At 35.4% G+C, this 26,449-nt stretch overlaps 2 protein-coding genes across 5 annotated transcripts in view; one reads left to right on the forward strand and one right to left on the reverse strand.

The window, feature by feature from the left end:
- Positions 1-20: 20 nt before the first annotated feature.
- LOC126976789 (phenoloxidase-activating factor 2-like) lies at positions 21-25,839 on the reverse strand. 4 transcript variants are annotated; one of them, XM_050825387.1, is made up of 8 exons: positions 25,649-25,839; positions 9,829-10,225; positions 9,329-9,624; positions 6,746-6,889; positions 5,590-5,687; positions 4,385-4,645; positions 3,516-3,717; positions 21-251 (listed from the first exon to the last, which is right to left on the reverse strand). In XM_050825387.1, exons 2-8 carry the CDS (start codon positions 10,142-10,144, stop codon positions 90-92), a joined length of 1,479 nt encoding a protein of 492 aa, XP_050681344.1. In that variant the 5' UTR covers positions 10,145-10,225; positions 25,649-25,839; the 3' UTR covers positions 21-89. The 4 variants fall into 4 exon arrangements, with proteins under 4 accessions (XP_050681344.1, XP_050681345.1, XP_050681346.1 ...); XM_050825388.1 differs by lacking the exon at positions 9,829-10,225 and adding an exon at positions 11,338-11,469; XM_050825389.1 differs by lacking the exon at positions 9,829-10,225.
- The window catches only part of LOC126976752 (C-Maf-inducing protein-like), a 70,259-nt gene continuing 61,921 nt past the window's right edge, over positions 18,112-26,449 (forward strand). The window contains exon 1 of the mRNA XM_050825315.1: positions 18,112-19,132. Within this exon, the coding sequence (XP_050681272.1) occupies positions 18,464-19,132 (669 nt within the window). The 5' untranslated portion in view covers positions 18,112-18,463. The remainder of the gene's footprint in view (positions 19,133-26,449) is intronic.

The raw sequence follows: 26,449 nt of genomic DNA on the forward strand, positions 1-26,449 counted from the left end.
GGAATAAAACTTGTCTTTCATATATATTTTCGGTAAAAGTAAGCTCTAGGACAGTTGATAGTAATTTAACACTGAATGTAGCGATTTTACTAAGCAGTGGCAACTTGCTGCTGGATCCAGGGTAAAAGCGCTGCAACATTGACATAAGCTGCGGGCACGTTGGGGTTGGCACAACCCAGTCCCCATGCGACTAGACCCACTACGACCCACTGACCATTCACAGAACACACCAGTCCAGAACCGCCGTCACCCTGGAAAACAGAAATATTTCATACCTAATATATTAAAAAAAACAACAATTTTATTTAAAATATATATCCCCCCATTGACAAAATTTTAATATATTATGATTACTTTAGACTTCGACAATTTAATGAATACGATAGTATTAAAATCTTAATATTCTAAGATTAAAATATTACACCTGAAGCTTTGTAATAGCAAACTTTTCTTAATCAGCATTGGCTCTATGAAGTTTGCAGGCTGTTTTTTCATGACGGGACGAAATCATAATGCTTCCTTGAGAAAGTATTTTTTTGCATTAATTGTAAGGATATCTCAAGTATAATCTACTCAATTATTACAGAAAAGTCAAAAGATATTATGTAAAAACAAATTGGCAGTTGTAGAGACTGCCGATAGAAGTGAAAACTTTAGAAGTTTTAGTATTAAAAGTTGAAATTCATAATATTTAAAAAAAAAAAAAAAAATTTCAATACTATATAAGTGAAACAAAAACATTGTTTCAAAAATGCACAGTATACTATACGCATTGTTAAAGTTGCAATGTGTATTCAATGTGTAGTAATCAATAATGTTGTACAATACGTCAGCTGTATAGCTACAGATACTATTAATAGATACTGCTAATAGTTGATAAGCATTTCGGTGACACGAACCCATAAGATTTTCCCCTACCATAAAGTGCCCAACGCGGCTAAGGAAGTTTTCATTTAAAGAAGTTTTGTAGGTGAACAAAGGAGTGAACCAGTAAACAATAATTTTATAAGTATAATTAGTAGTTTTTTCAGATGCAGTTAATACAGCCTTTTATTGGTCACAGCATACGTGTCAGAAAGTGTTTGTTTTATCACAAATAGATGTTCGAATGTTTGCGAAGTTCAGGAGGTTTACTCGCAAAATCGACAACGATACATTCGGAACGAAACGATAATACTCCGAATATATCGCAACTATCCTACTCTAACAAATGTTTGAATTCCTTATCGTTTATCGTTACCATAGACTAATATTTTGATTTTTTTACTATGTTAGTGTGAATGAAATATGTTCAAACCTAAACATTATCTGTGCTACGTCGCAGTTAAGTGTCAAAAGTCAAAACATAGTTTAGTTTACGCGCTAAGGACCATGCCAGAATGCACCACCAATTTGGTATCATTAACACATAATGTAAATGTTGAAAAAATTTGTAATGAATATAATAGGACCATTTAAAATTGAATAAATAATACAAAACTCGCGGATAATAAAATGTAAAAAAAGTAACTCAACCCATCTCATCGACTTCCTATTTCTCAGGCGGCCATTTGCATTATTTTTACGCATAAACGATCAACAAAATGAACTTAGTAGTAAAAACATCCTGTTGAATAGTAAATCAGATATAATTATTCAATAATATTTATTAAGTATGTATATTGTATGGCAAAAATATCTATACAACTTGAAACGATACTAGCATCGACAGCTTAGAAGGTGTCGTTGAGATTATCGTAAAAGTCACGTTTGATTATTTGTGAAATTCGAATATTCGTCTGTGACATTTTCAACTATCGAATAATGTTTCGTTCGTTCAATCATCGTTTCGATATTGAATACGATGGTTACATCGTTATAAGACACGACTAATGCCACGATTTATCGAATATTGATTTTAGGAGTAGGCCCCCTGAATCATAGGTTGACCCAAACCTTGCTGACTGGCGTACCTCAAAAACGTTGCTCAATCACTTTGTGAAATCAGAAGTCACACATTTTCGAACCGGATATACGAGTAGGTAGCAAAGAGTAATCTCACTTTAAAGCATCGGAGACACATCGCTAATACCTGCTAAGGTATTGCATATATCCATGGGCAATGGTGTTTATTTAGTTGATTATTAGTTTCGTGTTATTTTGGCTTAATTTTATTTTTGCACGGCCTAGAGCAGTAGCGTGACTATGCCATCTGGGGCCCGTGGCAATTTTTTTGGTGAGAAAAAATCATCACGTTGTTCTCAGTTTAATTTGAATAATTGAGATTTTCAGCGTAATCGTTAGTTACACGTTTTATATTATGTCCCATTAAATACCACCTATATTAGGCGAGAGGGAATGGTCTGTAGTCCCCACGCTAGCCCAATCTGAGACTTCATATTCATCCATACAACATAATATCTCAATGCATTCATCATCTATTCGCTAGCTTTTCGAATCAACATCTTTTTGTTTAGGTTGGTTAAGATGCTTTACGATTAACTTGAAATTGTATTATAGTCTTCAGTTGTCTCACATTGAATTTTAAACAGAAATTATAAAAATAAATAAAATAAAATTTCAAATTTCAAGTAAAATAAAATACGCAGGTACAATGTAAAAAAATATATTTGAGCTCGTGGCCTCTTAGGCCGGGGCCCTCTTGGGTCGGCGGCCCGTGGCATTTTGCCAGCCCTGCCACTAGCGCGGCGTAACAATATTACGCCACTGGCCTAGAGCTAGAGATTCAACGCGTCCACCACAAACCAATCGGCTCACGACTGAACGACCAGGCTAGTTGGTAATGAGCCTACCTGAAGTAACCCTACTGGCACGAGCTTCGCATCTGCACGAGGCATTTATTTATGTATTTCACTTTATTTATTTATTTGAGGAGCATCCTTAGGAGTTGTTGACTTGCAGAACTCTGGAACAACAGTGTGTCCCTCTCTCTGGAAGCAGAGTTCAGGGTTCTCTAATAAGACATCATATTCATAGCATTAAGAAAATTGTTGACTACACCGTCGATAGACTGCTTTGCAATTTTTTTACCGTTTTGAACATTTAAACATATGCGCTATCTTTTTTTCGGCGGCAAACAAAAATTTTAAAATTAGTGTTTGGTTCAATCAAATTGATAAAGAATTATGCAAATGCTAGCATTCTAAAGAACAGGCGAAGAGTAAGCAGAAAACACGCAAACATCGTGTTTTTAGACAAGTTTTGTGGTGAAAGTATAACATTTCGAGCTATGAACACTACTTAATCCTGTTACACATATCCTTTTTTGTGTAGGTTCATTTATTCAGATTAGTAGCGAATAACGAGGATTGTAAGCATATAAACTGATTTCCACCCAAGAATTTTGAAAATATTAGCTTTGTTACATAGATGGCGGGCCGGCGGCGGTGAACTTATATCGCTCAAGGTCGCTGGCATTTAGTGTCGCCTAATTGCGGCAACAGGAGCCCCTATACCATACCATAGTTAATAGTTAATACACGTTGACGTCAATTTTAATTGATTGCTTAACTTACAGTACACGAATCTTTGCTGGGTTCTCCACCAGCACAGATAAACGAGGTGGTGTCGAGCACATACGAAGGGCCCAGCCTCGCAGCCTGCAACTGTGATTGGCAGGTGGCCGGCGCGACAATCGGAACGTCAACCTCTTTTAATATTTGCTGGTATTGCCCCTGAACACCAAACATGTCTTTGCCCCAGCCCGACACCCAGCATCTAAACAAAAACGACTATAATATAATAACACTTCAACTTGAAAGAGTGGGAGGCACCTTTGCACAGGATGCCGGGATAGATTATGGGTACCACAACTGCGCCTTTTTCTGCCGTGAAGAAATAATGTGTAAGCATTATTGTTTCGGTCAACGTAGCTAGTGAAATTACAAATGAGACTGAATATCTTATGTCTCAAGGTGACGAGCGCAATTGTAGTGCCGATAAGAGTTTTTGGGTTTATCAAGAATTCTGAACGGCAGTGAACTGTAATGGACAGGGCGTATCAATTACCATCACTTGAACGTCCTGCTCGTCTCGTGCCTTATTGTTATAAAATGAACTTTAATTATTTTTTCAATAACATAACATTATGAAAGAGAAAGAAGTTAGCTGTATTTGTGTTTACGCAAAAGGTTATATCAAGAGTGTGACGATAGAAATATGACGATACACGCGTTTCATGCAAAGTTTGTTGAAACAGTTGCTTTGAAAATAATGTTTGTCAATAAAATATACCAAACAACTTCAGCATTATTTGAAAATCGGAAGATTCAAATAAAAAGACAAACATACACAAATATATATGTATACATGTGTGTAGAAATATCGAATGGAAATATGGGACTATGCTCCCACCAGTTACCAACACTACTAAATAGTTTCCTACCTCCTTCCTGTATATGTTGTGGTCGAGGATGGTGGGAGACAAGCTCTGTTTATGGTAGCAGCAGCCCCAGCCATTGGTGTGAACGGAACGGAGGATGACAATCTTATTACTGTTATGTCATATTGGAGAGTATTTTGGTTGTAGGAAGGATGAGTAAAAACTTTTGCAACTGTATATTCTTGAAACGGAATGGGTTCGTAAGTTCCTGCTGCGTCCCATTCGCCTAAACGAACTTTTATATTCGGAGCTGTACCTGAAACACTGTTCCAAAAAAAAAATTATCGATAAACGAATAAAAACATACATATATTGAAAAGAGCGCAAATAAAAGAATGCTGGGAGAGTTTCTTCCGCCGCTTCTTGTCTCTCAGAGCGCCAATTGTTTCCGAAGCGGTATTAGTATCTAGTATATCAGAAATGACATCAAAAAGAATTCTAGAGGAATCAATTTTGAGAAAACAAATGCCTTTATACGCCTTTTTTTATACAACATAATACATATTAATTACATTAATCTCTATAAAGAGTTCTTTGAAAGTTGCAAAAAAATAATCTGAAATATTTGTGTATTTAGTTATAGACTAACCAACAAGGGAAAACGTGTTAGATCTTGATAAAGCTCCTAACAATATGAGCGACAGCTCATTCGAATGGGAATGACGTCTACAAAAATGTATAGAATCGTTTTAAAATATCGTTCTAAATTTGTTGACTAGCCTAGACGCTCTGTGACATTTCTACACTATGATCACTAATTATTACGAGAGCGGACCTTCGAAAGTTTGATCGCTTGCGATGTTATGACGTCAAGTGGGTATTTTGCTACTCGTACACACATTATATGATTTGTTTTAGTTATCACTTACTTATATTTTTTACAAAGTAAGAAATTATCCATACCAACCTCTATAAGGTTGCCAAGATGATTCCAGCATCTCCAAATCCTCTAAATCAATTAGGTAATTCTATTAGATTCATGTCTATTTTTGTAGAACTAGTAACCTCAAAATAAAATTCAATGAAGTTTGACGTATGTCAAAAATTTAGACCTTCGTTTAAACTAGGGGTCTCAGTGGTTTAACAAAGGTGATGTATGGTTTAGTCTTAAAACTCGTCTGGTAATAAAAATCATCTAAGTCCATGGTCTAAAGCTTAGTCTACGTTTTGTAATAAGACGGATTAAGTTTCAAAGAATCTGTACTTACACATATGTTGATAATCTGTGGGTGACCGTGATAACATTGAGTTGGTCTATCAACACTCCACCAGCGACGTAATCGTTTTGTTTTGTTAAAATTATTGCCTAGAAAATAAAAATACTAAGTAGTACACTATCTCTTGCTTATTAGATAAAGTCGAAAATTAAAATTCCTCAATACTTGAGTATTTTACTTTTGCGATTTATTTTGCAGTCGACGTTCGAGCATCGAACTTGTTGGTGGTAGGTCACTTTCAATCTGCCAATTTGCTGCTAATCACAGTAACAGTCCTATCAGTGGGAGCTTCCTTTGCACAGGATGCCGGCTAGATTATGGGTACCACTACGGCGCCTATTTCTGCCGTGAAGTAGTAAATGTAAGCATTGCTGGGTTTCGGTCTGAAGGGCGCCGTAGCTAGTGAAATCACTGGGCAAATGAGACTTAACATCTTATGTCTCAAGGTGACGAGCGCAATTGTAGTGCCGCTCATAATTTTTGGGATTTTCAAGAATCCTGAGCGGCACTGCATTATAATGGGCAGGCGTATCAATTTGACCACGTGCACCTCAGAGCTGCTCGAGGCTTCGGGGATCCATACTCTGTGAATGGCATATTCGCTTGACGCCGCGTAAGGACTACGATTGGTTCCGAAGAGCTGTTTGACCCGATATCCACCCGCCGCCGATATGCACCATCAGACCACACGCCACAAACTTAAGTATCATCTTCGCCATATGGATCTGTGGCGTACGTCAACAGGGCAGCTTCCAACTAACCTATTTCACGTTTAACCAAACTATGAGATGAACTCCGTGCCAAGTGCTCCCTAGACGATACGACATGGATACCTTACTGAAAGACGTTCTGTCTTAAAACCCCTGCAACGCTACTGGTGTTCCTGTAGTGATCACTTACATTAGGTGACCAGTACGATCGTTTGTCCTCCTATTCCATAAAAACAAAATCGATGCGAACAACCCGGTCTGAATGGGATATTTTATCTAAAAAGAACACATAGTGGATCACTTCGTTGTCCTTCTGTCCGTCTTTCCAAAGATTGTTCGTTGTTGTTCTATTACGAAAAACAAAACTCTTATCCAATAATATTGATGTAAAACTGTACAGAACGTAACAAGCCTACCATTACAATGGTTAACTTTACCTGCCATGGATATTCTCCGTAGTTTGCTTGTCCACTCGCCGGAGTAACAGATACGGCCGGAACAGACTGTACAGTTCCACATGTTATTGTATTCGTTGTAGTCCCGCAACAATATTCTTGTCCAGTTGGACATGGCATAACAGTCTATTAAATTTGAGCAAACTTAATATAATTTTAACAACAGCAACAATTAAAAATAGACTTGAACAACTTTTAAATTAAATCTTTAAATATATATATATATATATATATATATATATATATATATATATATATATATATATATAATGAAAATGGTCTATATATAATGAAAATGGTCTTTGTTTGAGACGCTATCACGCCTAAATCCTTGATCGTATCGACATGAAACTACCACCATTCGATGCGAAATTTATCCTATATGGATTATAGGTCATTTTTTGAATTCCAACGTTCCTTTTTTTTATTTCCTTCGTTCTTAGTTTCCTTTTAAAATTCGCCCAACAGAGCAGGCCGGAACGGCAAATATTACATAAAGAGACGAGTCAATATTTAGGAATCACTACATTCTATTCCATTCTACTTCATTCGGAAGACGTCCACTGCTAGACAAAGGCCTCAAATCAAAAAGGCACTTCATATTATAAGAAAAGTCCTCCGGCGCGTCTGTCTGTCTGTTCGTGATAAGCTCAAAACCTAATGCATCGATTTTCATGCTGTTTTAACCAATGGATAACGTGGTCCTCGAAGGAGGTTTTAGTGTATTATTTGTTAAGTTTTTATAAATTTTTGTATACATTAACGATATATGTTGGAGGTGTCGGAAAAAAATATGCCGACGGAGCTTTCAACGAATACCCTTTGAGATGTAACAAAATAATGTATGGTATAATTGTGTAGGTCTATATAGGTCTACAGAAAGGTTTGCGATGGCATTTGTCTCTCTCTTACGTATAACTAATACATGTAAAGGCTATTTACAGATACGTTATTAACCGTTATAATTTTAAATAGGTTAGACATTTTACTTTTTTACACGGCATAATTACTTGATGAGATACGACTCCCCCTTCACCATCTTGTACAAACAAGGAACGGTAGTTAAAGGTGATTAAGAAATAGGGTTATTTTTTCAATTTAACTCATTAACTTTGATTAGATATTTCCGATGGCTTTAGAATACATTACTTACATTTTTTTTCTATTGACAGGATATTAATTTAAATTAAAAATATTAATATATATTATTGACCTTAAATAAAAAAGCATACTCCCTTACCTTACCTACCTTAAAGGCAAGCAACGCATTTCTTGAGACCTGTTATTGCGGATGTCCATGGGCGGTTGCCTCACCTCTCCCCATCCCGTGAGCCTCTTGCACGTTTTTATAAAAAAAATATCGGCTAGTATATTTTATTATTTTCTTGTTAAGGAAAAAGGAGACACGTTATTTATTTTAATAAAATCTATTTAAGATAAATTAGATTTCTAACTAGATTTCTATCTTGAAACGAATAACAGTTTAAATTTCTCGCCTATGTTGAAAGTTGTATTTATTGACTCATCGCCTTTTACTTTATATTTTAATGAATAATATCTCAATCAATATCTCAGTAATAGTTTAGCGCCATTAACTTATTGTAAAATAGTCATAAAACTAAATATATTAAATTTACCGCGCAAAATGCCAAAAATGTAGATGCGAATATTTTATTAAACGAAGAGGTGGTAAAAATGTTGGAATTTGCTGTATTTCTTGGCAGCACTCTTGATTCCAAATTGATATAAAATCCTTCAATATGGGGGATATTGAAGGATTGGCGTATAGGCTTAGGTTCTGCAGAATATGCGGTTAAAAAATTTATATTTAACTGATTGATTGATTTATCTATTAATATGGGCCATAGATACGGCGCGACAAGTTTACTTTAGTTATTTTCATAGTATTATCACAGTAGACATAATGTCCTATGGTATATTGTTATGGGGTAGTGCAGCCGATATTATTACCATCGTTGTGCTGCAGAAGAGGGCTATTCGCGCTATTCACAACCGAGGAAGAATAAAGGCTAAGAATTATTAAAAGAAAAATTTAAAGAAATAAACATTTTGACTGTTGGATCTCAATATATTCTTGATAATGATCTAAATATTCATAAGCACATTAAGAAAATTGCTAACACGAGGAACAAACATAAACTTGTTATGCCTTCTACTCGGTTAAGTCTTAGTCTACTCTGTTAAGTTTTTTGGGCGATGCTTCTACAATATGATCCCAGAAAATGTATAAAACAAATGTGTTACGTAATTGAAAAGAATTGTTAAAAAACGTTTGTGCGGGAAAGGTTATATAACATAAATGATTTTCTTAATGATACCACAGACTGGGAATGGAGCGAATACCCTCAGGCTCTTTAATTATAAATATTTATTGTATGATATTAAGTACACTGTATCCATACTTTTATAAAAATAGTCTAAAATAGCCCGCTGAGTTTTTTGCGCCCGTTCTTCTCAGGTTTGAGGCAGTCTATTTTGATTGGGTGGTGGTTTTTTATGTTCAATAAGTGATTTTGAATAAAATATTTGAATTTGAATACTTACAGGAGTTACGATTCTAAAATCAATCATCCCTGCACCATATGAAGAATTTGCACAAGTACCGGCTGGTACACAACGACAACTTTGTCTCTTAGTTATGGAATGTCTCTTAGAATAAAAATTGTGGAAACTATATCCTGTATACGGATTAGTTCGTTGAAGACTTCGTTTTTCTCTTGGAAATTTCACTGCCATGTCGTAAGAAGGATTTTGTGCAGTATATCCATCAATTTGCGGCACACGGAATTGTGCAGATGGTGCCTGGGTAGATCCTTGTCTTGGGTCAATCGGCAGCTGTCCTGCAGTAGTATCATCCGGATTAGCGACACAAATCGCATCAGGGTTTGCACATATTACAACAGTTACATTTGTAGCGATTGTGAATGTATTTGATTGAGTGGTTGATACAATAGATGTATTAAATAAAATTGTTGTCGTTAGTGATGGGGTTGTTGATGAAGAGTTAGGTAAGTTTTCTGGCGATGATGTAATGGCTGTGTTACCAGGTGATGTTGGTCGGGGTGTTGTCATAGTTGATGATGTAGTAGCTGCCGTCATTCTTGTAGTAGCTGGAGACGCTGTAGTCGGTGATGTAGGTGGCATCGGTGGTGAAGTACTTATTGTAGACATAGAAGACATGGGAGGAGGAGGCATCGTTGTGGGATTTGCAGTTGTATTTGGCGCCTTTGTTGTGGCTGCTGTAGTCGCCGCTGTAGTTGGTTGTAAGATAGGCGACGGCACTCCATGTATAATTACGATTGGGGCTTGAGGCTGGGCAGGCAATAGCCCTAAGCACGCTGTTAGTAACCACAAACACATATTTGATTCTCCACAGTCTGTTTGTATATAAACGCCACCAAATGCACGGCTATGCACTCTGCTCGCTAATGCGGATTAAGCCTGAATAAGCAAGGGAACTGTGTTTAAATATATCATTAGTTTAACAATTGGTATTCCCCTATAATTGTAGCCTTCACATCATAAAGTGCTCATAACAGCGAAAAATTGTTTCAATCAAAATTCGGAATTACATTCGGACTATGTCGATTAGTGATTACGCATACCTCGCTCACATCGGCATGCTAAGTTGTATACTCAAATGACAGTTGTGATTGCAGATGGTTGGGTTAATTAGTTGTTTTATTTGTGGCGTGTGTGTGCAAATGGTATAGTACAATTTAAATTATTTGCAGCAGCATAAATTTCTTTCCAAGGTCGACGTGAAATGTGGCTTGTATCTCACGGATTTTGTAACGAGTTTGCTTAGGATAATGTCATTGTTAGCATAACTCTGCTGAGCTTCAAGTAACACACCTGTACAAGTATGGCAATAAAACAAATAGATGGAAATATTTCATTGATAAGATAATTATATCGAACTTTATGGAATCCCATTTCTATGAACGAGATCGTTTATTTCCATTTGTAATCGAAAGTTTGAGAAGGAAATGAAAAAGAAAAAAGAAGTTTTCTGAGAAATATTTCATTTTCAACATAATCGATAAATTACAGAAAAACTCGAATATGTTATGATCACCAGCATCGGAAGTTCAACACCCCTGTGTGGAAAAAATCTATGTAATTTGGATTTGGTTACTGGTACTTAAAATTGAAACTGTTAATTAATCTAAAACATTACAAATAAATCATAAATTAAACAAAGTTTTCAGTTGTTAAGTATAAAGCTTAATAGCTTATAATTATATTATGTATCCAGGTGCAACCATATCAATCAAATGAGTACTTATCCATCATTATAATAACTCAAAACTACTTATAACGACATCAGATTGAAAGTCAAGTCAAACAGATAGGGCCTGATTTAGGGGAGGGCAGCTGAGGCTCCACAATAGAGAACAAATGTTGTAGTAAAAGAAGATGAGTTGAAACCTGTAGATAAAACGGTATATTTAGGCATTACCTTAGATACCAAACTTTAGTGGGGTCCTCATATTGTGAATTTGGCGAAAAAGCTTAGTTCTGTAGCATATGCAGTTAAAACTTTAACTTACGGATGAAAATACCACGAGGCTAGTCTACTTCAGCTATTTTCATAGTCTGAAGACATGCAGCATTTTACTTCGGGGACATGCTGCCGATGTTAACAACATCTTCACACTGCAGAAGCGAGCTATTCGTGCCATCTATAAATTAGGACCTAGAGTGTCATTAGATAATAAATAAATTTAAGGAAATAGAGGTTTTGACTTTGACATCGCAATACATATTATATGAAAACCTTATTTATGTAAAAATAATATAAATTTGTTTAAGACTAGAAATAGGGATAAGCTTGCTGGTCATGTAAGTCGACTGCAAAAGTCACAAATTCATTCAGAGGTCTATGTATACGTTTTTATAATAAGGTCCCTGTTGACATACAGAACTTACCTTTAAATGAATACAAATCAGTGCTGAAGAAAAACTTGTATACAAAAGTTGGGTACAATAAAATATCTGAATATCTGGATCTAAAGAACCCTTGGGACTGAAATGCTGGGCTGTTACAAGTCTGTCTCAATTTGATAAATACCATTATAGTAACATAATTTAAATATTAATATTGTTTGTTTGATTTTAATCAATCTTTATAATAAAAATAATAATTATTATGAGTTACTTATGTTAATTGAAACAAAATGGTCAATTGTAAGTAAAGGCATTTAGTAAGTATTGTCTAATATGTTGATGAACATTCTTATGTTATTCGGTAGATTTCTCGTGACAGGCATCGTTATGCTCGCTTAAATGACGCTTGTGGTGGCGTCATTCGGCGGGTCGTTCCCTTCCCTAAAAGGGACGAGGTCGAGGGCGATGGTCGAGGGAGGTGATGGCTGGTCCATGCGTCATGCTCGTGAACGGGCGCTGCTTGTGGTGGCTGGATGATCTTATTACCGGGAGGTCTGCTTCATGTTTTTTTTCCATTATTTAATTATGTTTAATAATATTGACACACTTTTTACACAAATTATCTTGCCCTAAATTAGGCATATATAGTCTGTGTTATGGCTTGCAAGACAACGATATATTTAATAAAATACACTTACTTAAACATATATAAATACGTATAAACATGCACATAAACATACATAAATACATATAAACATCCATGACTCGGAAACAAACATCCATATTCATCATATAAATGCTTGCACCTACCGGGATTTGAACCCGGGTCATCTAGCTTAGTAGGTAGGATCGCTAGCCACTCGGCTATACAGATAGTCAAAATATTTTATTATGTATTATTATAGTATGTGTGGATTGACGCATCTACTGTACTCAATAACTCTTGTGTTTATAATTATTAATTTACTTTTTTTTTACTTACTCGTGTAAGCGTTTCTGTTTCTGACGTTTGAGTATTTTTGTTGCGTCACTTTACATATATTATTGTAATTGAAATGATTTGTAAATTGCATGAAAAATAAGAACTTGTAATACCTAATCTGTTTTAAAAAGAGCAACCTTAGAGTTGCTTGCTCATTCTTCCTTGAGGAAAACTGCCTACCGAATGAGCTGTATGAAAAAAATTTTTGCCTATGAATTTTTTTTTATTCAAAATAGGATATGACATCACTTATTGAAAGTCAAAAAAACTACCACCCATTCCAAAATGAATGCCTCAGGCCTGAGAAGAATGGGCGCAACAAACTCAGCGGGCTTTTTTTTTATCGAATAAATATGTTTACAAAGTAATATTGTACAATTAAACTTATTATTTAATAGCCTGAGGGCGGTCACACCATTCCCAACGTGTGGTATCATTAAGAAAGTCATTTATGTTATAGTGACCTTTACCACACAAACGTTTTTTAACAATTCTTTTGAATAACGTAATACTTTTGTTTTGAACATTTTCTGGGATCTTGTTGAAAAAGCATATACATCGCCCCACAAAAGACTTACTAGCTCGACTTAGGCGAGTAGTAGGCATCATCAGTTTATGTCTGTTCCTGGTGTTAATATTATGGTTATGACAGTTTCTGGCAAATTCATTTATGTGCCTATGAACATACATTACAGTATCAAGAATATATTGAGAAGCAACAGTCAAGATGTTAATTTCTTTGAATTTTGCTCTCAATAATTCTTTAGGATTACCTCACCTATGATTTCCATTATTTTCTTATCTATTATAAATCAGTCTATTTAAAAATTTAACTTGACAAAAAACTCATCTACTAAACCTTCTGTCCATCTTTTTAATGCCACCTATGGCGTTAAAAATTTCCACCCAGTAACGAACATTATTCCATGCCATTAATAGATGGTCACTGGTGCGCTTCTCTACACCTAAACAAACGCTTAATACAAAATTTAAAATATTTTTTGTTACTTACAAAACTAGTAGTTCAATCATGACAAAAGTTGTTTCCTGTTCTTGTAATGAAATAATGTCAGAGCAGAACTGTCAAACTGTGCGTCAAAAATTTTTCACAGAATTATACATACACAAATAAAATTCTACATTTAAAAATATCAAAGTCACAAATCGAAATAAAAATTTCCTATCTGCCAACTTTGGTCTAACTACACAGAGTGTACAAAGAATTATTGAAATCGGTTCAGCATTTTAAGATTTCATCGTAGTCAAACAACATGAAACGAAATGTTTACATTAATAATATATCTAGTCTTGCCATAAATACTGAAACAGATAAAAAAAATCTATTGCAAATAACACTTTATTACTTTTACAGTGTGTTAGTTTAATACATAAATATAAAAATCAATTTAAAATATAAAAAGCCTATTCGAAGTGGTCTCCATTGGCTGCAATACAGTCCTTTATACGTTAAGGCATCAATAGAAGCACGCACTTATCTTTCCATGGGAAAATTCTTCACTGCCAATCGTACGGATTGTTTTAGTTACTTCAAATTATCATGACGTTTAGAGCAAGCCGTAATCTCTAAAACTGACATAAATCATTATCCAGCGGATTAAGATCGGGACGAGATGACGGCCAGTCTTCAGCTCTGATGAAGTCCGAAACGTTCGTTTCCAACCTAGACTGCGTAGACCGAGCTTTATGACCTGGGGCCGAGTCTTTCTGGAAGGACCATTCTAGGTTATTGAACATGGTGTTGTTAAGGGGCTTCACTACCTTCTCAAGAATGGTATCTTGATACACATGTGCCGGTGTTTTGATACCTTTTTCACAAAAGTATGGCTCGGCTCAGTCATTCCTTCATAGCTAATACCCTACCAAACCATCACTGAAAAACGGCCCACGTTGCACTCTGTCGACTTTGATATAAATATTGCACAATTGAAAAAAAAAATCTCTTCCGTAAACAAAATTTTTCTGTTACCTCCCTTTGCGTATCGCTTCAGTAGTTGTTTCGATTATACTACCCTATTCTTTTTCAATTATCGGTTAAGAAATGACCAGTAGGTACGTCTCTTATAGGATGGAAGTCCTAAGTCATCTTTAAAAATACGCGACATTGTTCTAGGTGCTATCTTCATCTCCCGAGCTAAAATCTTTTGCTTTCGGACAGGATTTCTTCAAATTGTTTTCCTTTGACCACCTTTTTCGTACGAACACTACCTGGACGGCCAGATCTTTTTCTGTCACAAACAGAGGAGGTCTCATTGTACCTATTAATAGTCCGGTACACAAACATTTTACTAATACCAAGCGTATGGAGAGTTTTAAAAATTGCATTTGGCTCCATACCTACTTTGTGTGATGCAATCACAGCAATTCGGTTCTCTTTATCACCCCACTCCATTTTAATATCGCTATAACATAAATGACTTTCTTAATGATACCACAGATTGGGAATGGAGTGACCGCCCTCAGGCTATTAAATAATAAGTTTAACTATACTTATGTATTACTTTGTAAACATATTTATTCGATGAAAAAAAAGCCCGCTGAGTTTGTTGCGCCCATTCTTCTCAGGTCTGAGGCATTCATTTTGTAATGGGTGGTAGTTTTTGACTTTCAATAAGTGATGTCACATCCTATTTTGAATAAAAATATTTGAATTTGAATTTAAATTTGAATTTGTGAAGTTGCACTTTCATTGGAGCAATCATATTAATGAATTTCTTATTTGTGAATTATTTCTTAATTTCCCAATTCTAAGAACTTAGGACATTGCTAATACAACCACGACCAAGGCCGGACGTTTCGTATCAAAATGAGTACCAAGCGCACATTAAAATTTCTTTGTGTGAATTTTGAACACTTAAACGGAAATAGCACTATTCATAATGCAAGGTCGAAATAATAAACGCCCATGAACAATGAAAGCGACAATAATAGAAATTATATATGACTTATTGAAACATAGTCTGTATTTATCAGACCGGGTAATGAGCACAACTTAATCGGCTGTTATCATTAGTGATTCACAGCAGCGATGAATATAATCTACAGACAGAGTTGTCTGCAATAGGATTTATATAAAAACGTGTTCACGTGGTTGAATTGGTAAATCAACAATTTCTTTTAAAAAATCCAAGCGGCAAAAATCTGTCCGATAAAAAATTGAAACTCAACTTCAACTCACTTGCGTGTCAATATAGTCTTTTTTTTATGGAAAAGGAGGACAACCGAGCGTACAGGTGATCTGATGTTAAGTGACCACCGCCGCCTACATCAAGAAAGCTCCTTGAAAACCGCACTGTGAAGGACCGCCACACATCCGATCATCCCTGTAATAAATGCGGTAGAAGACACACAATGAAGCGACGCGGACGTCTCTACGCAACGCCAAGTGATCCAGCCGTTCACAGAGCACTGAGTCCCCGCCAATTCGAGCTGCATTCAAATGGTTCGAGCTGATACTGCAGTACGCCAGGCCAGAGATGACAGCAATACTCCACATTTTGATTTGATTTGATTATATTTATGACACCCGGCTCCTTCAAAGCCAATTTGGTCTGATTTTATCAGTTTCAATAATTTATTGTATACGCTCATTAGAAGCTCGGACGCGAACACGAGGCAAGAACATTTTGTTTTAGTAATTGAAATGTAATTATTTACAAAATGATTTAAAAACGTCAAGTTAGTTAGGCACTTACTTGAAATACGGTACTCCATCTTTTTAAAGTTTGGTTGGTATGCTGTTATTTCGTCGTATTCAAATCGCGGTCGAAACACAACTGAACTAAAACTCTGCCTAAAAGACGCGTAGGCATTGAAAGTCTTGTTTAAACAACTGTGAGTCAATAAGCAGCGGTGGATTTACACTAGGGGCAGTTGGGGCAAGTGCCCAGGGCGGCAAATTTTTTAAGGCGGCAAAATTATGAAAGTAAAAAAAAAATTTTAGTCTTATGAAGATTGCTCAATATAATTAATTAATTCTGTTTAAAAAAAAGTCAGACGTGTTATGGTCACCAAATAGTGCCAAATTTATAATTGTTAGAAAAAAACAAATATTTATTCATGTTTCTAGAATATAATATGACATATAATAAAGTTTCTGCGATAAATTAGTTATTTTATTTTTGAAAAATAAATTATATAAACTGTAAGTTTATGTAAAAGTCCAGTATTGGGGCGGATTTTTTTCCGGTGCCCAGGGGCGGCATTAAGTTTAAATCCGGCCCTGTCAATGAGGGCCCCATATCTTCTTAGTAAAATTCCACTCAAATGCCCTAGATTGAATACTAGTACCAACAATAACGTATTTTCAGTAAATAATGGCCACGCTAACCGCAAACTAGGAAATTACAGCTTATAAATTATAATACAAACTACGCTCAATATTATCATAATGATGTATTTTTTCTTTCTATCAAACGAGTGAATCTAATGAAGAAATTAGATACATCTTAAATTTATATTGAAAACAAAATTAGGGGCATAATGTGGTGGTAGCATAAATTTGGTGTAATAGTTTTCGATCCGGGAATTTTTCTGGGCGTACTGTTACTGATAAAAAAGAGGCTAATATTGCTAAAGTGAATCAAGATCGAGATATTATCAGTTATTACAAGATAGCAAGACTTAAAAATTGACCACATAACATTATTGACCCCTTTGAAACAAGGTAAGTAGGTACACAAAAAAGCACTATATTTGGGTACTTTCTGTAAGAAATCTAATGGATTCATTTGCGTTGATTTATTGAAGCGCAATGAAACCGAAACGATCAAAATGATTTGAGTTTTACTTTAGTGTGAAACAGAAACGTTTTTGCACAGATTTAATTATCTAGCTGGTGATAAAAAGTAGATCATGTGCGATAAGGTCGTCCAAAAAAGGTTGCGGTCAAGCTTGGTAGCCTTTATACACTATGACAAAACTTGGGGAAAAGGGATCCTGTGGGTATGATGTGATTTGAAAGGAATTATTCATTAACGACACGCTACCACACACATACTTAGCCATTTAACGCTTGGAGGTGTTTTTTGTATCCGCCTGTAGGTCAGAACATATGAAAATCTGAAGGTACCTTGCAGCTTCAGATTTTCATGTTTTGCGTCTATTCGGAATTCTTTAGGCAGCAGTCAGGTTAACGTAACGTTAGCAGGACCGCCAAAACTATCGTCACTCTTTTGTTTTCTTTATTCGGAAGTCTTTTTACTGTATAGTGCCATCTATTTTGAGATACGTGTACTAACTGCATCGAATACCTTGAAACAGTTAAGCAAATTCAAATTGACTCACTGTTAGTTCGAGATTGAACCGCTGGGGCGTGATACGGGGTGAGCGCGCACCGCGCAGGCCGTCAATAAAAACAAATAAGTGCGATCGTTAAATATCGTTCAGCCGACGGAAAGCGACATCCACGATGCATGAATCCAGTAGGCACTAGGCAGCAGCACTCGGACTGCGTGTATTGTGTTATTACGTTCGAGATTGCTTGCATTTAATTTTTAACGCATCTCCCGTGGCGGTAGTGCAGCGGGTAATAATCGATTGGCGTGAATTCTGTCTTAAATGAAGCAGGATCTTTTCGCCAGTGATTTGCGTTGTGTGTTTTAATGTGACATTTTTGTTATTGATAATTTCGAGGTTTCAGATCAATAGATACAATTATAATAGTGCGATAGCGAGGATTAGGACATTGAGATAAAATGTAAGCGGCGCAATTCTTTGTGCAGCCATACCGGTACATATCTGTTTCATGTAACATAGGCGTATGATATAAATACGCAGTGATAGCAGGGATGCGTTGTTGTTTACTTGGATTATTAAGTACAGAAGCAACAATGCCAGCAAATAGCCACGAAATAAACAACGATCTTACTTCCATTACGCATTCTGTTTATACATATGAGCCTAAAGAAGAAAGGAATCTAGATATCCAGGACATAACGACAGAAAACATGTCTATTAGTGCACCCGCTGGTCTTAGCTCAGATCAAAAGCTAGCTTTTGCTCTCCGGGATTTTTTGGGACCGTCTAATCTGGTGTTATCCGATGATGCACCACCATCCAATGTTGAGCAGAAGCTGCCATACATAGACGAAATCCTAGATTCAGAAGTGACCAAGTCGGATGATGAATTAACAAAATCAAAGGATACTGATGAAATGTTGAATAACGCCGCATGCAGGCTTCGTCGATGGCGTGCCGCTTCGCGAAAGCTTAGACGACCTCGTATTATTGATAATCTGTGTGATAGTAAAAAGTGTGCCGGAAGTGGGAAGACATTCAGTGGCGGTCATACAGATCTGGCAGATCGTTTGCGGAGTTTGGCTGCTGCTGGGAGTATGTCTGCATCGACTGGAGAGTTGCTGTCCCTGGCGGCGCCGCCACCTGCCGCCACAGCACCGCCGTCGCCGGGTTGCTTGCTGACGCCGAACTTGGCTGATCAAAGTGCAACTGAATACTTTGTAAGTATTTTTCTTCTTGTTGGACTTTCTTGGACAATGCAATCGCCATCTCGTCCTAGTCTTTTTCAAAACATTTGCAGCATTTTTGATCGACTCATTTGAAAAATACCTACTCGCTGATGGCTCTATGACCCTACTTCTCCTTTTACTCTCCACCTCAACTTTAACGATAAAAAATGCACATGCAAACACATCCTTCCTTCCCTAGAAATGTGTTTAGTGTAAATTAACGTTTATTTTTCAAAACCTCGATATTTAAAAGTTTTACACAAATTTACTTAAATTCAAAAATTATCCAAGTATAGTTTGCTTAACGAGGGTTATCACTAATATTTATGTAGATCATAAGCATTATGTTTAAATGATTTGAGAAAATACGTAGATATATGAATTGATCGTAGGTACCAGCTACCTAATAGGTCTAACGCAGGAAAAAATTATGTTCACTTTACAGCAAATTTTCACAAGTTCTTAAATCATTTCATTATTAATGTACATACATACATCTACTTAATGGACTTTCGTAGTAAAATTATCGGCTTCCTGGTAGGTACAAAGGTTGTGTTCTGTTGTGAAAGTAAAGTTTTTATCGCAGTGCTCTGACGTCAAACGAAACATAAAACGTGATGCGTCTTGTTGCGTAGATGAACGTCCCTGATTTTAATAGCTTTTACAAATTACAACCAATTTATTACCTTTTTTAATTTACGACAATTTGTAGACAGATAACCTTACGTTCAGTTTATTTATGAAGGAAGACTGAAATTGACAAAGATATACTACATATTTTTGAGTAGTTTATATTCAAATTTCGATTTGGATAAAACTATCTTTTGACTGTATGTATTATAATTCTATCTACTGTATTTTTATTGATCTTTACCCGTGGTTGTCTCCAAGTAATGTGCAGATTTAAAGTCGGGTAGGATGTATGAATTATCTAGCTATAATCGGTGTCTATGGCTGAGATCTATAAAGCTTACTGGGACTTTACTCAAGTAAAACTTAGCTCAATGTGAGAAAACGCGAACTTGACTTTGCATTGGACTTAGCTTAAACTCAGCATAATTTTCATCTGTCAAATGATTATAAAAACGAAATCGAACATTATGCTAAGCTTACACTGTGTCTTATGTAAGGAAAGTCTGAGCAAACTCTCAAAAAAGTACGCTTTATAGATCTCATCCATAGACTCAATAGTATGCAGGTACGATCCGCGCTCAAAAAGAGGGAGGTAAACAATGCGTTTTCATGTTTACGTCTACTTGATCATTGGCTCAGAATTTTTGAGTTTTTCAAGAATCCTGAGCGGCACTGCATTGTAATGGGCAGGGCGTATCAATTACCATCAGCTGAACGTCCTGCTCGTCTCGTCCCTTATTATCATTAAAAAAAAACACTAAAAGTTTTGCGTAACTAAAACAAAACAACATGTTATAACAAAAATATTATGTTTACGCTCTTTTCGGCTTAATTCCATTTTCGTTGCGTACGTAGAGCTTTGCACCCTTATTCATAATGGTCCGCTAACTTTAAACAGCCGCTTAGGAGTGTTTTGTCTCATTCTGACTTAGGTCAATAGAAGAAGACAGTGACAATAGCAGACTATTATGAATAAAGGGGTAAATGTGTGATAAATAACAATTGACAAATGTTTCCCAATTTCCCGCCAATTGTTTTTATTATTATTATGAAGGTCCGACGTTTAAAAAAATATAACATTTGAAATTCAAATTAAATAGATTAACTAGACCGATTAAGTAGAAGTGCAAAACTTTTAGTGTGCCCCATGTATAAAGTATGTTTTGATATAGTATATCTGGTGAAGAAGAAATCAAGCAGGTTAAAACAAATCAAATTCAAAAAGTTCTTTAAGAAAGGTGGTTTTGTATTTGACTGAGTTTTTTATATTATTCCTATTTGTTACTTCATTTCGTTTATGGACCGATATAAAATATTTTCGGGAATATTAGGAACCGACTTCCACCTGTTACTTTTGTGTTACAGTGATGCGCGCGCATCTCAAATTTCACTCTCATAATTTTTTATAAGACGCCTAAAGAAGTATAACATCAAAAAATAAGATAATCTTACTCCCGCCAAATTATATTTCTGCAACTGATTATGAACTGACAATTCTGTTTGTCCCTAATTGTTAACAACAGATTAGTCAAAGAATAGGTATACAGGGCGTCCCACAGCTATGCCACATGGAAGGGAAATCTTGTTTTTTTATGACAGTATGGGACGAGACGAGCAGGACGTTAAAGATTTTTGAAAAACTTCAAGTCTCATTTGCCAAGTAATTTCACAAGCTACGGCGCACTTCAGACTGAAACACAATAATGCTTATATACATTACTGCTTCACAAACTGCTCAATTATAAGATAAAAAAGAGATTCTTAAAAGATTATTTGAATGGAAAAATTTAATTTTAATACGTACATTGAAAACTCATCCGAAACTATTATGCGCAGCCAAACGAACAAACAAAATGTATATAGTTATCAGTTTTTTTTATTTCTTCCGAGTAGAATTATTCCGACTCAAGCTATTTGGAATGTTTGCCTGTTGTTAGATATTCTGCAGCACATTCATATACCTATGTATTTTGATAATATGCTGTTATGAAGCACATCTGCTTCGTGATCTGACCGATATTGTAAACACGGTTGGTACCAAATATAAATATTTTTAAACTAAGAACATACAATTCAAAATGGCGCGGGTGTCCTCGCGACCTTGTTTCTACTCGGCTACGAAGACGCCACACGGAAAAGGTGGATAGATATAACAGATAACGCGCGAGTCAGTGCTGTGACCTAATTATAATTGATAATCATGAGTATGTCGATAAATTAAAACAATACGTTAAATATACCACTCTACACTAGGTTAAAAATTTATTTTTCATCATTTAACGACGGATTTTACGAAATTCCACCGCAAGAGTTTTTTTTTATTATAAAGAGAACAACGTCTGTCGGGTCAGCTAGTATTGTATAAATTGGATAGGGGAAAGTCTGAATGCAACACCTCGCTAGCTTGTTTTTAGTCAATTAAATTAGCTTTTTAATAAAAATTTTATTAATTATCGTCTCTATCATTACCTTACTAATAAATTTCGAAATACCAGATTTTATATTTAAAAGCCTGAAATGGAATTACGATTCAAATCAGATAGAAGTTTTAGGGTTTTGCGACATAAAAGATAATATCATGTCTGTTGATCCGTCGGTCAATATCCTTTTAATTCTCAGAGTTACATTAATTTACGTCAAACACTCACGTGTGTGATTAGTTAAATACTTAAAAACAACAGCACAAACATGATAAGATGAAGCTAACTATAGTTGTAACAAAAACATATATTAATAACTTTATTACAACTCACGGACGAGTAAAAAAAGAAGGATTCCGCGCCGTGATATTAGCAAGTGAAGCACCGTTATGCTAGTGTGTGTGCGGTTACGGGGGATATTAGTTACACAATTTTTTCTCTCTTAAATAATCATATATTAATCACAAATACTTATATAGTATCGTTTTTACACTTTTTCACAACGCACGACGGCATTTTTAAAATATTTTATTGCGACGCAAACTGATCTGTCAAAGACGATGACAATTGTCATAATGGCCGCCTATCGGCCTGTAGCTGGCTATGTATTTACACGTTAATCGACATGTTTTGGTGCTACACTGTTATGTAAAGCGACACGGAATCCTTATTTTTTTACTAGTCCGTGATAACAACTATTCTAATACACACAAAAGCGACGTTGCTGTTGACGGACGGGCATTGAGGACATAATATGTGCTATAATATACCGTACGAAGAGTATGTACTGGCTGAAAATTATCAATAAGGTTACATATGTGTGGAAATATATTGTAAATGTAATTAATATGATAACCGCTACTACTTAATGAGGCTTGCGGTGAGCTGCAAATATTTTAGAAGCTGTACTCATTAATTAGAACTTGATATATGTACGTATTGCGTATATTATATTATTACTTGTTATGTTTACGTGCTCGGCAATGTTCTATCCGCGCCAATTATTTATGAGGATATGTACAATTATTTTATTATCCTTTCCTGCTATTTAATTTTTGTATTTAATGTTTCCCCCCTTTTATTAGATTTGAAGTTACACTACACACCGTCACGGGAATTCGGCACTTTGACGTTAGCTGTCAACAAGAACAATTGTAATATACTTCAGCTACCAAGCCAAACCAATGGACGAGAATTAAATAAATTTTAATATCTATAATCTTAATTTATTAATACAAGTTTTAAAATAAGAAATATTAATTTATCTGTAACGGTATAAAATAATTTAACGATATTTAATTACAAGTTATTTAACTAAACAATATTTTCATTGGTTGTATTCAAGATCTTCTTTATTACAATATTGTTTTTTATACAAACGTAAAATAGCACATGGAATAATTTTGTTTAACTATAGGATTTTTGTTTTATTACGTCAAAGAAGAATATCTTCTTGCGTGCGTATATAAGTTACTCATACACATTTTTTACACGCTTTTTATTAGCTTCACCTGTATGTTTGTTTGTAACCGACTCATTTGAGCGCGATTTTAACCCACTTTTAACGGCCAGATTTCGTTCAAACTTCGTAGATTTATCGAGGACCGATGACAATACACTAATTTGATAAAATGATTCCATTTTTTTATTTGCAAAATAAGATTTTTGTTAATTTATATAAAATTTTTTCATCTATCGACGATAAGGCAGAAATAGAACAACATGCGTGAAATAAGCGTGTTTTTTAGTTTTTTTTTTAAGGCGAAGAGTAAGCAGAATACTCGCAAACATGATGTTTTTAGACAAGTTTTGTGGTGATAGTATAGCATTTCGAGCTATGAACACTACTTAATCCTGTTACACATATCCTTAAGTCTTATTTGTAGGTTTCTAATGCTTGCTGTTGGTTATAGTTAACACTGCCGAGCCTTTTTGAACTACCACATTTCTTTGAAGTTAAACAAGTTTTTTGGCATGGCGTGACGCATTTTTTTTGTACTTCTCTCAGAAAAGTAATTCTTATAGCTTGTACTTTTTTGTGTAGGTTCATTTATTCAGATTAGTAGTGAATAACGAGGATAGTAAGCATATAAACTGTTTTCCACCCAAGAATTTTGAAAATATTGGCTTTGTTACATAGATGGCGGGCCGGCAGCCGTGAACTCATATCCCTCAAGGTCGCTGGCATTTCGTGTCGCCTTAAACTACTTTTATTATTATAACACAATACTTACTTCCTTTAAAAACGGTGTGATTAGGTTTTTATGAGATTAATGCAAAAAAGTTTACAGAAAGCGAACGGAATTTTAAACTGTGATTAAAATTATGTCTAAATGTTCACAATTCAACTACAAATGTTGGTTATTCCGTGGAACATTTGAAGTGCTCCCTCGCGACGTCACAGATAACCTGATAAGACCGTCAGGAATCGATGGCGTGGTGTTACATCAACGGCCGAATGACGATTAATGTTCACCACCTCGGGTGGTATGCGGATGACAGGCGGGTGGTAGCAACCTACCACCCGTGTATCAACCGCGGTTGCCCCAGCTCGTAACGCGGGTCTCACTGTTGACGATGTTCAAAGAAAGTTTTGAATGTGTTGTCCTTAGATCATTTATGCGTCAAGATTGACTGTGACAGCTATGAAAACGTCGAAAATAAATTGAGGTTGACTGTTAACCTCTATTTTGAGCGATGCACGCACACTAACATAAAGTACATACAAATCGCGAGTGTAAGACGTAGCTTGTCACGCACACTAGAGTAATAAACCTGCTTTCATCGGTTGTGTGACAGCAATAACGACTCTATCTGGCCATGTAAATTATCTGAGGGTTTATCTTTTCAATAAGGAATATATTGTAATGTAACCTCTTAATATTTATGAATTAAAAAAAAGTGTATGTGTATATGTGCACGCAAGAAGTTATACTTCTTTGGCGTAAAAAAAAACAAAACATATTTTATCGAATAAAATTTACTCGAGTTCAAAGGTCAAAAAATTAGTTTGTCGCGATTTTCAGCAAAACGGTTTATCGCAAAAGTACCGCAGACAAAAATTGTAGATTATAAAATTATCTATAAAAAATATATCAATACTTTTTTTTCTACGAGCCACCGTTTCAGAGATATATATAACGATTCAAAAAGTTGTAAAAATCGTTATTGTCATAGTGTAATTGGCGCCAAATTCCAATACGAATGTGAAAAGTCTGCAAGTCGAGCATTTCCTTACAAAACCACCAACACTATAAGGTATATTTTCACCATTTTCTGAATTATTTTCTTATCTATTTTATTTGGATTTTCGCGTTCGTCATCGCTGAGGTTGATTGAACGTTGAGGTTATTTTATTAATGTATTGTTATTGATGAAACAAATAATCATTCTTAAGTGTAAATACGTTGCGGTCTGTTTGTACCGGTCGGTGTAGTTGTGTTATCATACTTACAGTGCATGCAGTCGGATCATGTTATCCACGTGCCTCAGGCCCGGTTGCACGATACGCTTAAACATTGATTAGTTCTGGTGCATTATCGAACAGTTCATATCGCAGCGTGAACTATTTTGTTGACGGTTATTTGAAATTTAAATCATTCTCTATGTAACCGAAGCTAGTTTTCGTTCGCTCTCAATTCAAGACTCGACGCCATTTCATAACATTTTTATGGTATTTTTTTAATAGTTTTTATTAGTTTTAACTGCAAGTATTGTATTGTTTGGTACTAAAACTTTTAAATGCATCGCGCAAACTATCTTTGTTGTTTTATTTAAATGAGAAAATTCATTCTCTTCTCGTAATGTTAAAAATATTATATTAAAATACCAGACTTGTCAGCAGACCACAAAATGTGAAAAAGAGAAAAATTAACTGATATTTTTGGTGGTGGACCCTCAAAATAAGTTCCTAACTTGAGGTGGTATTGGCACAGGATAAAGACATGCATGCTGAGAGTGGTTGATAATTTGTGGATGATTTCTATATTCAACCTTAAAATGGTGACCAGAGATTTAAACCCTTTCCTCGCTTATAGCATTTCAATCGGTTGAGGTATTATATAATTATTGGTATTTATATAAATGTGACATATTAGAATTTTCACAAATTAAATTTTTACCGAAATTAATGCACGATTCGGGATACGAACCCAACATCTGTAACTTAATGCGATACAGCCTTAGTCACTATTAAGTACTAACGCAAACCCACAAAACAAAAGTTCCCACCTCCTTCAAACGCAGATACGATATA

This window comes from Leptidea sinapis, chromosome 42 (assembly GCF_905404315.1).
Source record: "Leptidea sinapis chromosome 42, ilLepSina1.1, whole genome shotgun sequence".
In the NCBI taxonomy this organism is placed as follows: Eukaryota; Metazoa; Arthropoda; class Insecta; order Lepidoptera; family Pieridae; genus Leptidea; species Leptidea sinapis.